Source organism: Podarcis melisellensis, assembly GCF_964234715.1.
Source record: "Podarcis melisellensis genome assembly, chromosome: 8".
NCBI classification, from domain to species: Eukaryota; Metazoa; Chordata; class Lepidosauria; order Squamata; family Lacertidae; genus Podarcis; species Podarcis melisellensis.
In genome coordinates, this window is record NC_138540.1 from 38,481,751 (window position 1) to 38,496,502 (window position 14,752).

The 14,752-nt window shown below is 45.2% G+C and overlaps 1 protein-coding gene and 1 long non-coding RNA gene across 4 annotated transcripts in view; both read right to left on the bottom strand.

The window, feature by feature from the left end:
- LOC309377155 overlaps positions 1-14,752 on the bottom strand; it is a 180,295-nt gene that overhangs the window by 138,633 nt on the left and 26,910 nt on the right. The gene's annotated exons all lie outside the window — the stretch shown is intronic.
- The window catches only part of IRX5 (iroquois homeobox 5), a 29,930-nt gene continuing 18,472 nt past the window's right edge, over positions 3,295-14,752 (bottom strand). The window contains exon 4 of one of the 2 annotated variants that reach the window (XM_081921674.1): positions 3,295-3,817. In XM_081921674.1, coding sequence (XP_081777800.1) covers positions 3,783-3,817 — 35 coding nt within the window. In that variant the 3' untranslated portion in view covers positions 3,295-3,782. Of the gene's footprint in view, positions 3,818-11,389; positions 12,339-14,752 lie in introns of those variants that run through there. The other variant, XM_081921675.1, reaches the window with a different exon arrangement.

Sequence of the window (14,752 nt, forward strand, 5' to 3'; positions counted from 1 at the left end):
TGCTCAAATAATCGGCTGAATTGCTCAAGCATTAAATATTAGAGCAGGGATGTCCAACCAGTAGACTGCGATCTACCGGTAGATCCCTGGCTGATCCTGGTAGATTGTGGGATCCTTATCATGTACAAAAAGTTACAGGGCGGGAGGAAGTAAAAAACTCTGTGCAATCCTCCCCCACAAAAGCTCAACAGCTCCAGGCACATCCCTCCTAAAAAAAGCTCAACCACCCTGGGCAATCCACACCCACCCACCGCATGCACGCTCCTCTTCCCTCCAATGGCAATGGGTAGATCACTGCCAGTTTTTTAATACTGGGAGTAGATCACAGTCTCTTGGGAGTTGGACATGCCTGTATTAGAGGATAAGAAATTCATGATGTCACCTAATTTCACATTTCCTGTTTTGGAAATGCAAATCTCAGCAGCTGGTAATTATTAGAGATGGATGGACAACTCAAAGCCTGGTCTGTGTCCATTTCCTATTTTGGATGCAAAGGGATCCATCCTGTCCCATTTCAACAGTTAATGTACTGATGGTTTCTCCAACAAGCCACAGATATAATGAAAAATAGGCACTTAAGAGGTGGCCTGAGGATTTAAAACCTTTCTTCCCCTTTCCTTAACAGGGACTAGCTCCTTGGAGTGACTAAGAAGCATGGTCGTTGCCACTTGGGGTGTAAACAGGACTGCAAATGTCCCTGGAAATGGCAAGATGTGATGACGTCCTGTCCCTTTCAAGAACATTGTATGAAAAAAATGGTTTTTCTTATGGAACCATGGCAGCAGCCATATTTTCTTAACTTCCATGGGTTTCTCCCACTGATGATATCACCAGGAGCACTAAAGGGGAGACTTGACTCAGAACTGAGTTCACTATAAACCAAGCTATTTTCCTATTTTTTAGGGTGGTGGGAGGTACCGGTAAATAGCTTGGTTTTCCAAGCCCAGTCATGCGCTGGGCTTTGAGAAGCTTTATGTATAAGGAAGCCTTCTGCAAGATAATGTTCTCTAGATGTTTTGGACTATGAACCTCAGCAGCCCCAGCCATCACAGCTGTGCTGACAAGGGCTGATGGGACATGTAGTCCAAAACAAGCTGTGGGGAGGTTGCTGTACAGTTGATAGGTGTTGACAGCAAGAAATTTCCATGAAGTATTGTCCTTCCGATGTGTTCATCAGATGCAGAATTGAGCATAAATGAGATGAGCAAACCTCTTTTTATTGAATGCAAAGAAGAAAAATGAGGCGTACAAGTTCAAACTGAGTGTTGCTGCATCAAATGGCCAGCCACCAACATTGAAAAGGTTAATAGACTGGCAGCAGAACCACCACACATAAGCTGTGTGCGCATTACCATTCGCTCCGACTCCAGGCCGCTCCCACCACTGCTGTTTGAAGCCCACTACAAATGAAGTTAGCCGTAATTGACATGTATCCTGTAGTTTCTTGAGAAATGCTGTTTCCCCTCAAACCAGCTTCCATCCGATTTGAAAATGTAAGCTGAGGTGTGTACATTTGAGACGGCCATAGCGCATGCGCAGTAGACAGCACATTTGCAGATTGCAGCTTCGTTGAACAAGTTTTTTTGCTGGGGATTTCAGGCACAGGAGGACAAATGAAGTGAAGACGCCCTGTCGTTAGGTGTACACAACAAGTGCAAATGCAACTTAAAACATGATGGGGCAGGGAATGACCTCACTGTGTTTTAAGCCACTAATGTCTCTACAGCCATAGATCTACTTTCAGGCAAAAGGCAAACAAGTTTCTCGCATGCATACATGCTGCTCTCCCTGTCCTGGTCCTATGAGCCATTACCCCTCACCTCTGAACGGAGAAAGACTTTACGCAGCGTCATAATTTAGCAAATTACTTCCTCAGAGGAAGGTCAAACATTTTACCATTCGATCAATAGGAAGCGACTTACAAATCATGTGTATCGATCATTGCAATCATTCAGAGGAATGTAGGGCAGACAGTAAAACCGCATGCACTTAGTCTTAATTGCCCACATTAAAGCAATTATACCCCAAAACTGTCATTGTCTAATGCTGTGCACACCACACACTTTAATACATCTTGCTAACTTCTTAGCAATGCAGATAGAATCGTAAGTCAGCCCACCAAGGTTGTAGCACTAAATGCCTAAAATATTGCTGGGACTATGCAAATTGGACCGTGACTTCTTTCACATGGAAAGTGAGCACTGATCACTGGGAGGGAGGAGGCATGAAAGAGCAGGTAGGGACATAGATACATTGGGGACGTAAATACACCCTGAAACAAATACCTCATTTGGTAGTTCAGATCAGGTCTAAAATATTGCCACTCCCAACATATTCAGAATAACTGTGTAGTTTGCGCTTTTCTTCATTAGCGGAAGCTACCGTAATTTTGGTGGGGGAGAGAGGTAAGTAGCTTGTAGTCTAAGTTCTTCTTTTATTTCATCAGTTGCTTCAGTTAGTCTGCAGATCTTATTCAGGGTGTATGTAATGTTTGTGGCTGGAAAATGTTTGAGGCATGTACACAATACAGATGAATATACAGCCTATAAACAATCTTTGCCTGTTTGTTCTGAGCATAACACATGTAGACGTGATGTGGAACAATGTCCTGGTGAAATGGAGGATATCACCTGGAACCAAATAAAGGGTGGTCTGAAACAGATGTGAGGGACCTTCGGCCCTCCAGGTGTTGGTGCACTACAACACCCATCAGCCTCAACAAGCATCACCAATAACCACAGGTGGTGGGAGTTGTAGTTCAGCAACATCTGGAGAGCCAAAAGTTTTGCCACACTTGATCTAAAACATTCTCTGGTTTTCCATGTGGATAATATTGTTGCAGTCTGAAGTGGTAGGCCCCATGGATTGACAACCTCATGAGAAGCAGGGCAAATTCTTAAGGAACATATGTAACTAACTCAAGGATTTGACCACTGAAGGAAATGTGTTGGTTAAGGCAGCCCAAAACAAGAGTGGTTTATGATTGCTGCAAATGGATAAGCACTCATATCAATGTGTCGGTAAAACACATTATGTTGTTTTAGCCCCAAGATGGGGAGTCTGTGGTCCTCCAGATCTTGCTGGACTATCACCCATCATCCATGAACACTGGCCATGCTGGCTGAGGCTGATGGGAGCTGGAGTCCAACAACATCTGGAGGGCCACAGGTTCCTCATCATTGCTTCAGCCAGTACTGCAAATTCAAAACAGTCTCTTGTTTACTGATGCAGGCAGTTTAATTTTAATAGTATGTAATATTCCAAAACCAAAGAGAAAGCACAGACCAACTCAATAGGTTATATATTTTATTGTACTTTTAAAGCATATGATTTATGGTGAGCGTCTCTGTTCGGCTATACACTCCTGAATTCACCACCGATTCTTGCCAGAGGTTTCTGGAGGTTTTCTAGTCTTCAGCATAAGGTGGGCAGCTGATTCATCTAGTCAAAGGAGGAGGGTGGTGTGTGTGTGTTCTTGTTTTTGTTTTGCAAGCATCACCTTGGAGTTTATTGTCAGCATTTTTTGCTGTACTGGAATGAAGACCTTTCAAAACTTTCAGACATGCCAACTTGATAGACCAAGCTCTTCCTCCAAGTTTTGCAATGGTTCAATGCCAGGATTAAAATACTTACAACCACAGAAGGGCTCACTTCTTCTTCTCCAGATCAGTGTATGAGAGGAGTGTATGAGAAGAGAGGAGACTGACTCTGTCTCCGGTTGGTCACACTACCTTTAAAAAGATGACTTGGGAGTGAGGGATTCCGGCCAACCACTTGCTGGTTCAGTGCTCAGTGCCTTGTGCAGCTGGGTGTCCACCTAAAAAAGGGACATTCTTTGACAAATTAATGAAGCAAAGTTTCCTGGAGATAATGGAAAGGGCATCCCATGACAGTTTCGCCTGAGGCATTATGACAATGGACCTCAGAAAGATTGGATCTACCAATCATCTCCAGCCATTCTCCCATGTCCTTAGAGACTTCCTGCCCCTGGGGAGTAGGCTTCCAAACCCATTGTACTCCTATATGCCAGGGTCAACATCAGGGGTCAATGTTGCCAGGTAGCTGCCAAACCCTAAAGGGAGCACCGTGCCCAACCTCACCCCACCCTGAGTTGCAACTCTTCTTCCTTGCTGTCATCCCTGATTCCTTCTTCCTCAACAAGAGAATAAACAGTTTCAGGAAAAAGAAGAATGGAGCAGAGATTTCTGCTCACCATCCCAGGGAAGGCTGGTTCCCTAGAAGGGATGGGACACTGCTCTGCAGTAATCTCAGTCTGCCCTCATCCAGCCCTCACCTGTCTCTCTTCTTATATACAACCAGTCCAGAGGGTGGCTCTGGTTGTCAGCTTCCTGCTCCTCAGTCTCTGTGTTGTCCTTGCAGAACTCCACAGAGAGGAGAACAAGGACAAAATTAGAATTAGTTGGCTCTGTTGGTCTTGACTCTGGCTCCACCTACTGTTGGCCTCCTGCCTTATGCCCTTCCAGTTCCAACAGACATCAGGCACCACTGCACTGTTCCCTCTACTTCCAGGCAATGGTGTGAATTGGGTAAGTGACTGGGTGCGGTGTGGTGTGGCTAAGTGAATAGGTAGCACACGAAAAGCAAGAGTTGGGGCTGCAACCTAGTGTAGCGTTGGCTGATATGAAATACTCATTGGGAAAACAGGACTTTGGTCACATACTCCTATCCCTTGGTGCTTTGTTACATCTGCCTTCAGGCCTGCGTCAAAGAGTGGAGGAGGAAGAGGGAGGGAGGGGCACTGATCCATGACAGGGGGGTGAACCCACAGGGGAGGCATGCAGCCAGGGCCTCATCCAAGGGCGCCTTCCCGTCTAGGGCCCAGCCCTCATCAACCCAATATTTAGGGCAGAGGTGCCCAGGATTTTGTGACATCTAAGAAGACCGCTTTGTGAAAATGGCGGTCTTGCCAAAAGAATTCCATTTCTGCCTTTGCCTCTTTCGTTATAGCAACAATCGAGCACTTTGGCCGGTTCCTTTATGAAAGTTTAAAATTGGTTTGTCCATTCCTCTCTCTTTTTCTCCACCCCGCCCTTCCCCTCTTGCTTCTCACACCTTATCTGGTTTCTGCATTCTTCGCTTCTTCAGTAGTCAGAGTGATTGAAAACTGAGCAGACCACCCTTCCCCGCAGCCACTTGTCTTCACATTTCTCATTTACCACCCAATCAAATGGGCCTTTTGTGGATTGCCATTCCCTGTCGTTGCCTCTGTTACATGCAAGGTATTCTTCAGGTCAGGCAGGTTAAAGGGGGGGGGAGAAAGACTCCAGGAAAGGAGATCCACTTCGGCCTAGCTCTCTGCAGCCACATCGCTGCTGGAACCAACCGCCCAATAGAGGGAAGATATACTACCCCTATTTGATGAGCAACGGGCCAATAAATTCATTAATCATCATTTTATGCCTCATCAAACACTTCCCAAGTTCCTCCATGGGAGTTATACAAATTAGCGGGTGAAAAGGCAGTAATTTTAGTTTTGCTAGGTAAGTGCTTTCTGATTGCCTTCCTCAACAATGCTCCCCTTGACAAGCTAATAAATCAGGCCTTTTGGAACCTTCCTGCAAACAATGACTTCACATAGTTTTTGCCGCTGGTTTTTGGCTGGAAAGAGCCAAAGAGGATGATCTGAAGACCAGAGACATTGGGCTTTATTGCCAAGCAAAAGCTTTATTTGTGAAGAAAAGGGGTAAAAATGAAAAGGGGGGCTGAGGGTTAAGGAGGAACGGAAGAATTCATTTTTATTTTTTTATTGAGCGTCATTGATGGAAGAGAGAGACATTTCAAGTGGTAATGATGACAATGGACCATATATAATAAGGACCAGTTCCAGGAACAGAAACACAGAGAGCTACCTTATTCCAGGTCAGACTGCCATTAATAATAATAATAATAATAATAAATTTTATTTATATCCCGCCCTCCCCAGCCGAAGCCGGGCTCAGGGCGGCTAACAACACCAAAATAGTGTGACATTATAAAAACATTATAAAATTAATTAAAATCAAGATTGATGGCAGCCATAAAGTTTTGTAAAGGTTGCCAAAGGAGGGAGTCAGGCTGCGCCCTAACCAAAGGCCTGGCGGAACAGCTCTGTCTTGCAGGCCCTACGGAAAGATGTCAAGTCCTGCAGGGCCCTTGTCTCTTGTGACAGAGCATTCCACCAGGTTGGAGCCACAGCTGAAAAGGCCCTGGCTCTAGTTGAGGCCAGCCTAACCTCTCTGTGGCCTGGGACCTTCAAGGTGTTTTTGTTTGAAGACCGTAAGTTCCTCTGTGGGGCATACCATTAGTCCATCCAGCTTAGTAAAGCACAGTTCAGAGTCTCAGATCTTTTTCTGAGTCTAGGTAAGCACTATACATTTAAAGCACACCCCACCCAAAAAAATAATAATCATGGGAACTGAGGTTTACCCCTCACAGAGCTACAATTATCAGCACCCTTAACAAACTACAGTTCCCAGGATTCTTTAGTAGGCGATATGCTTTAAATGTGCTGTGTGTACACAAACTCAGACAGAGATCTTTCTTACTGCCTCCTATCTGATTCTCCTAACTGGAGATTGCAGGTTATAAAAAGCTTGGACCTGCTACATGTAAAGCCTGTGTGGATGTACCTTAGCATGTAGTCTGCGACCGGGTTCATTTGCAGTGTGCATGGCACACCTTCGTTTTATCCTATGTGTTTGCAGGGCTGCTCCAGTGCACTCCTCTGCTGATATCTGAAGCTGCCAACACTAACCACATTCCATAAGTATCCTTCAGTTTCTTGAGAAAGCTTACTTTTGGGTGTGCGTCCCCTCAAAGCAGTTACCATTCAGTTTGAAAATGCAAGTTGAGGTGTGCATGTCTGAAACATCCATTGAGCATGTGCAGATGACAGCTGCATTGAAGAGGAGTTTGGAGGGAATGTTGCAGGGATGGGAGAACAGCCATGTAAAAATGTGACTTGAAAACAGGCGGGCGGGGGGGCGGGGAGAGAAAGAGAGGCCTCACAACGTTTCAAGCTGCCAATGTATACCTAACCACAGTTTGTTTCTGGGTTGCGTAAGGTTGATCTGTGTTAGCCTAGTATTAAATTGCCCCAAAGCAGTGTCTTTTAAGAACGTTCATTGCAATTAATTTTACATGCCGCATAATGACTGTTGGGAGGGATGGGTCACATGTAACCAGAAATACAGGAGGATGAGCTTTTCCTATGTCCTCTTTAAAAAGATGCTCTGTCTGTGAAAAGAGCACCTTGTCTCTACCAGCTGGTCAATGCCAGGAATCCATAGGCCAGTGCTCTGTCCCAGGACGGCACTGCTGATGTTCTGCCCTTCCACTCTGGCTCTTTGCTAGGCCTACACACTTAGGCTTGTGCCACTTCCTTACCTCCCCCCACCCCCCCACCACTTGAAATCACTGGGAACTACTCATCAGTGATCTGTGCTTTCAGAATTGCAGCCTTCATCTCATTCCAGGGGCTCAGCAGCAAAGGAGGAAGGGATGGCAATGCAACCAATCTCTCTTTGCTGCAGCACTTTGAAATATACACACTGTTAGCCGGGTGGACAGGTGAGGGGCAGTTACATAAATCTAGAGGCTGCTATTGTCAGAAGTAACGGATTGCCAGGGAAAGTCGTAATAGAGACTGTATTTAATCTGTGACCAATTGATTGCTCCAGTGTTTCAGGTATTTGTAGTGTAGGTTTAGATTTGTTGGGTGGTTTTACAGAAAGCCTCTGGGGTGTGCTGTCTTATCTTTTTTCCCCTAAATTGCTGCCTTTGACAGTATCATCCCTTTTTGGGGGGTGGGGGGTGGAATAGAAGAAACTTGGCCGTAAATCACTGTACTAATCAGCTGTCACCAGCCAACATGCATACATTGGCATTCAGCCGGCAAAATTTGTTTTGGAGAGGCCTTTAGCAACAGAAACCATGTTTGTATCAATAACCATCTGTTAGCTTTTCCTGCATAAGTATGTACAACACAGAAAGGAACAAGGCAAAAAGACGGAAAGGGAGAGAACTGGGAAGGGGGAGAGAAGAGAGAGAGCGTATTAATTACCTGTTTTAGGGGGGTGGAAACCTCTAAAAAGGTATACATTAAGTGCCCAGAGCTTGAATTCTCTACGAAATAAAGCTGCAGTGTGCTCATTTTCGCTTCTTAGACAGTCCCACCGGCTGATGTCAAAGGGGATTTATGAGAAAATGTATTTAGGTAGGGAGCTAGCCAATGCATGCTTCAAGAGCTTCTGCGATTTCTCTCTCTCCCCGCCTCCAATGGGGCATTCAAGGAAGATTAACCCAAGAATTTGGATAGGAACACGGAAGCGTCGGATGGAACGCTCGGCGGAACGTCTAAGTGGAACGTTCGGGGAGAGAAAGTAAAATCGCTCTACGTGCAGGTTTACTGGAAAGAAAGGCCCGCTGTGCTCAACCAGACGGACTCCCTTACTCTGTTTAGGATGGCAGCCTTAGAAATGGGGTTCCCCGGTTCTCTATCTCTGAAATCCGCTTGTTCTAATAAACAGGGACACGAGAGAGAGAGAGAGAGAGAGAGAGAGAGAGAGAGAGAGAGAGAGAGAGAGAGAGAGAGAGAGAGAGAGAGAGAGAGAGAGAGAGAGAGAGAGAGAGAGAGAGAGATTAAAATAGGCTAGGGAACTGCTTTCTCTGCAGCAGTCTAGACCCGAGGTGTAACTTAAGTACGGTGCGCCTCCTCTTCTCTCGGTTAATTTTCCTTCCTCGCATGACTGCGTGCTTCTGGAAATAACTTGGCAAACGGGGAGCCGTTTATTCTATTTTATCACGGGACCTGATCCAATTAAATAAGTGCACATTTAAATTTGTATCCATCAAGACAAGAGCGAAGAGGGGGAAAGGCGGCGGCGGCGGCGGCGCTAGGGTGTTTGTACAAACAAATGTCCTCGCCAAAAAAAAGAAAAAAATAGCCCCATAACTTCTAATAACCTGCTTGGTTCTGCTTCTCTTTTACTCGGTGAATCCATCAAGAAAGTCAGGGCGGTTAGGGGACAAAAGAGCTACCCAAAAAAGTTTTTGGTTTGCCATATGTGTGTGCGTGTGTGTGTGTGTGTTTTCTTTTTGGGGGGAGATGTTATGGGGCACAAAATATCAAAACTCTTTGCAAACGAATAAATCAACAGCCGAGAATGCCTTCCTTAGCAGTCTGAGTCCCGGATCCCAGCTTCTGAATACAAGCTGGGACACGAAACTAATTATAACAGTTGAGTAAGTGGGTGGCTGGAATGGGGAGGCGTTTCTGTTACAAGTACCACTTTTATTAGAGGAGGGCTGCGCTTTAGCATCGGGGTTAGTCACAGTTCAAGAACAGCTTTGCAAACAGCAGAAAAATACATGCATCGTTCTTTTGGGGTGTTTGTGGAGGGCACTGCTCGGCTCCCCCTTCCTTAACTTGAGTTTAATCATTCTTCAGGTTCTTCAGATCCCTTGCTCAGAATCATTGCGGTCCCATAGACTGTAAAAAGAGATTTCAACCATCGTCCCAGAACCAGAAAGTCGACACATTCCATAATGTAGGAACGACAACTGTGGGCCTTTATTCAACCCACATTGAATAAAGTTAGGGTTTGAGTATATTGAGTGGCATGTGGGGGGCGGGGTTGGGGGGAGGCGTTCTTCCGTGGATTCAGGCGGAATCTCAGCAGTAAAGAAGAAGAGCGCAGCAGCGCGATCCTATTCTTAAATACTGTAATAGTTGGCGTGATAAACCCGCATAGCTAGGGCGGCCAGGCACTTCAGACTCTGCTTCAAGTTCCATGGAGGTGAGAGAGGCTTACTTTCACGAAAGTGGGTATTGGATTCAAGGCCGGGCTGACGCGGAACAACAAATGACCCCTTTCCAAGCATGCGCGCGCGCGCACACACACATGCACATGCACTACGCACCAATGTACTGAGCATTATATCCAACAAAATTATACTCAGCTCATACCCATTGAAAACAATGGTCGCGACCAACTTAGGTCCATTCATTTCAGTGAGCGTAGCTTGTATACAATTCACCCTGCTTAATACCAGCGAGGGGTAGGGTGGGGATCCTACGTTTCATTGGCAATGAAAATGAAGCAATACTAACATTATATATATATATATATATATATATATATATATATATATATATATATATATATATATATATGCAGGTTTTGGTGTCCTCGGGTGTCTTCCCGTGTAAAAGTTGGGGTGTCTAGGCGACGTTTCGACGAGGTCTCACTCGTCATCTTCAGGCTGGTGCTTTCGGCTTCTTGTTACTGGAACAGAGCAGGATCTCAGTGTTTGAGTTCTTATAAATACTGTTGAGGGGGTGTGGTGTATAGCCTCCAATGTTCTGGGCAGAGAGGAAGTTCCCAGGCTAGTGTGCCTTTTCTTCTTTTGTTCCTTAATTACTTGAGGGATATCTTGAGTGATTTCTTGAGTGATATCCTGAGTACCACTTAGGTGGGTCATTAGGTGTGGATTAGTTGCTAAAGTCTTTGTGTCTTGACCTCTTGAACTTTGTGAAGAGTTTTTCTGAGAAGATGGCTGTACTGCACTTAGTTGTGCTCTGGCTTGGCTTCGTGTATAGGGGCGAGCTGTGGTTTTGTGGCCTGTGTCAGCCAGATCTGTGTAGGGATTGCAGGGGGGTGCAGCATCCGGAGGTGCCACCATGGTTTGGCTACTGGATGGTGTCTGTAATTTATCTGTGGAGAGGGTCTGGGTTTGGGTCTGGTGTGGTTGATTGGTGATAGCGTTCTGTATATATATATATATATATATATATATATATATATATATATATATATATATATATATTGAAACAACAATATTAAATTAAATAATTAACTAACTGTTTGCCCTTTCATGACACTCAATATCAGCTACCGGAGGCAAATGCCTCACTCTGCCTAATATTAGAGCTGGAACTGAAATATTGTAGTTTTGATATAAATAAATAAAAGTGTGGTTTTTTTATCATAATAAAAAGCAGAATCTGAAATAAGCAACAGGTGTACATTCAGGAAGCCACCATATTCTTCCACCCATTTCCCCTTCCTCAGTATTTATGGAGGGCTGCCAGGAGCGCCGAGACTGATACTTAACCTCTTCAAAATGCACTTGCTTTGAAGCGAGGTCGACTGATGTCGTCGGAGCTGGTGCCTGGGCGTATGTAAGAAGCCTGCGGTTTCTAGTTGGATGGGGCTTGTCTTCACAGAAACCGAGAGGATATGATGACATCCTCGCTTTTGTGATTTTATTTTAGGGATGCGTACAAGTTCCTGGGGTGGCTTACGATAAAGTGATTTAATCGTATGGAATACTGTATGTTTTCTGTTGCTATGGCGTGCGTGAGTGGCACCCGGGAGCCCGTCCTATTGAGCTAGGTGAGACCTACTTCCGAATTAACATTCGTAGGGAGGTGTGATGTCACTGTGAGGGGGGCTGTTTTCACAATCTGTCCTATATAAACCAGGGGAAATGGCAGTACTTGGATTTTTAACAAGGGCTTTTAAAGCAGACAGAGGCGTCTGGTTGTCTAAACTGTGCGTTTATGCTGGAGGAGAGGACTTTTCGCCAGTCCTCAGTGTATGGGCGTGGCCAGGATTTATGTTGTGGGGGGCAGGCTTCATGTTAGGGGGGAAGGCTTTCTGTTGAGGGGCAGATCCTCAGTAGGTTAAGCATTTTTATTGATTTACCTGGTATGGGGGGGGAAGCGGCCCCCTGCCCCCCTCCCTTGGCTTCGCGCATGCTTCAATGATAATTGTGTTGCAGTGATGCAATGTTGGACATGTTAGACATGGAATGAGTTAATTCGTCGAATTAAATTGTTTTAAAAAGCCAAAATAATAGAGGATCTTTAAAGTATTTAATCAAAGTGTACAGCCCTCCTTATTGCCACAATGTAGACTTTACATTGAAGGTAAGCCTCTCAGAAATTGAAGTAAATTGGGGATCCTCTGCTTAGGTCTAGCTCTTGACTTCTTAGACACACGCACGGGGGGGGGGGGGAATCACCAACATTGTTTGTCTGATCTTGAATTAGTTAGCTTGTCTAATTTGCCAGTTCTGTGCCGAGGCAAGGGAATGCATTCAGGGGAAATAAATAAATAGAGAGAAAAAAGACCATTGAGAAAGTGGGCTCTCCGCCGTTTCACTTCACGATGCCTTGTTCTGCGCTCTCCTCTTTTCAATGAGCTTTAGCGGGCGGAGTGGGTGGGTATTTCTGTGGTATCTCTGCAGGGCCTGGGGTCGGGGTGTTCAGTGTCCCTGGTTGCAGAGAAGCATGGGGAGGATCTGCCCTCAAGGCGCGCGTTCCTGTTGCTTCTCTGCATGAACAACAAAGAGACAATCTTGGGGCGCCCGAAAGCACAAGGATGAGTCAAATGCTCCTTGTTATTTTAAAGGAGTCTTAAAGGAAACCTTGTTGATTGCAAATACTTTTAAATCACGGAGTTGGGGTGGAGGGAGAACCGTGTGTCGCCTCTTTCAGAACCCTGTGTTAGACGGTCAAATGCAAAACTTATTAATAGACGGTGTCTGGCTGGAGGTGACGATTGTATCACCACGGTGCGGTGTGTGTCTCTCCCCTCAAACCTCTCTGTCCCGCCTCCAGTTGCCCAACAGCTGCAGGAATCATATGCCGATTCTTCTGTCCCAAGAGTTTGCCCTGAGGGGCATGTGGGTTTCTTGGTTTATTTAAAAGCTTAGCTACTGGAGTTATTTAAGGAAAGGCTATAATTGACCACCTATTTTACTCCGCTCACTATCTGTGGCGCTGTCAAAAGAGAGGAGGGGGCATTTTGATGCCGTGCCCTTGGACACGTGGGTAAGTTTGTCTTAGGAGTGCAACCCTGTGATCTGAACTATGGGGGGGGGACCCTAGCCTTATTTACTCAGACGTACGCCCCAGTGTGTTTAACGGGACTTAATTCCAGGAAAGTTTGCACAGGATCTCAGCCTTAAGTTTGTTCTCCAAGAGGGTCTTATTTAACAGGGAAACGTGGCCTCTGGTTTCCAGAGGAATGGCCTCGGCTCACTTCCCAATGAACCAAACTTGGATTTCTCAAACTGCCCTCGCTGCACTTTTCACGACAGCTGCTTATAGACTGTAAGCTCCGTGCGGACAGGGACCTGCTGCTTATTTGTTGCGAAGCATCTCGTGCACTGATATGTTACCAGGGAGAGGAGTTGCTCGACAGAAGGAGAAGGAGCCCTAATTTGGCATCCTGGTGGTTATCGCCTTTCTAGGGTTCCTTTTCTCTTTTAGCTATCAGTATATTGCCAGAGACACATCAGGCTTATATTGGAAAACAGAAGTGCCATCTAGGCAAGTTTATAATTTTCTCAGTCTCGCCTCTGCTTTACAGTGATTGGACTTCTTTGCAGGGTTGTCGCAAGGGCTGCGGAGAACACCTATGCAAAATGTTTTGAAGCACCCCATAGCTACAATCCTCTATATACATAACACACATCTACTTGGGAGGGAGGCCCATTGAATACAGCGGCATTTACTCCCGAGACCTATACAGGATTCATTTGCAAGTCGCTATAAATAGAGAGAGCTAAAGGAAAGTTCTCCCTGCGCTGACCGCAGAAGGAAGGCATTTAAATCAGCATGCGCTGAATTAATCAATGGGACTTAAAACTGCTTTACAAACTTTGGCTGGATCGTGTCCTAAATATTATTTTTCTCATCAAAATGCACGCTTAGGCTCAGTAAATCGCTGTAACTGCTTTGTGGATAGCAGCTCTCTTTCAGCTATGTCCACCAACCCAGAGCGCCTACTAGAGCAAGCATATAGAACTCAAAGATACCGTATAGATCCGTAGCAAAAGAAATCTCCCAAATCCACGGTTGGCCAAAACCTGATTAAGACCAATAAAAAGTCACAAAATTGTGGCAAGCTGCCGCGTTCTCCAAGTATCTTCGCTAGGCAAGATGTTACACAAAATGTCTCAAAAGAGTAACCACCTGCAGATGGCGGGAACTTGCGACTTCTTTTGTGTCCATGCCTTAGCTTAGAAAGAAAGTTGTTCCACAACTCAAGGTTTTGAACTCTTTTGCTGTAGGTTCCCGCTAAGGAGTGCGTTTAAGATTGCAGCTTTAAAAACTCAATGGCAATTCTTGGTAATCCACAACCCCTATAGATGGTTGTTTTACAAATGACAACCCAGCTCTTTCCCGGCCAGCTCCCATTCTTTCTCTCTGAGTAAGGCCACGGCTTTCTCTTAAGAGCAGCTATGCACTAAAAGTCCGTTTCTTTCCCATCAGAAAGACTGGTTTTCCTGTCAGGGACCCGATCCAGTTCAATCTCATTCATTTTCCCGAGGGGCGTGGGGAGATGATCAAGTACCACTCCGCAACTGAAATACCTGTGTTTTATCAACCTGTGATAGCACTTCACTTACTTGATATGCACGGTGCCCAGAATTATTAAGGCCAGGAGAGGAGTGGAAATTCTATCTGGTTAATGTGACTTATTTTAACATCCCATATATGCGCGCGCGCGCACACGCGCGCACACACAGAGAGAGGGGGGGAGCATGTTAAAATAAATCATATTAATCATATATATGTCTCTGTATGAAAATGTATGTGTGGTTAACATACGAAGTCTCCCTACACTGCTACAAGCTTTCTTTCTTTCTTTCTTTCTTTCTTTCTTTCTTTCTTTCTTTCTTTCTTTCTTTCTTTCTTTCTTTCTTTCTTTCTTTCTTTCTTTCTTTCTTTCTTTCCAAA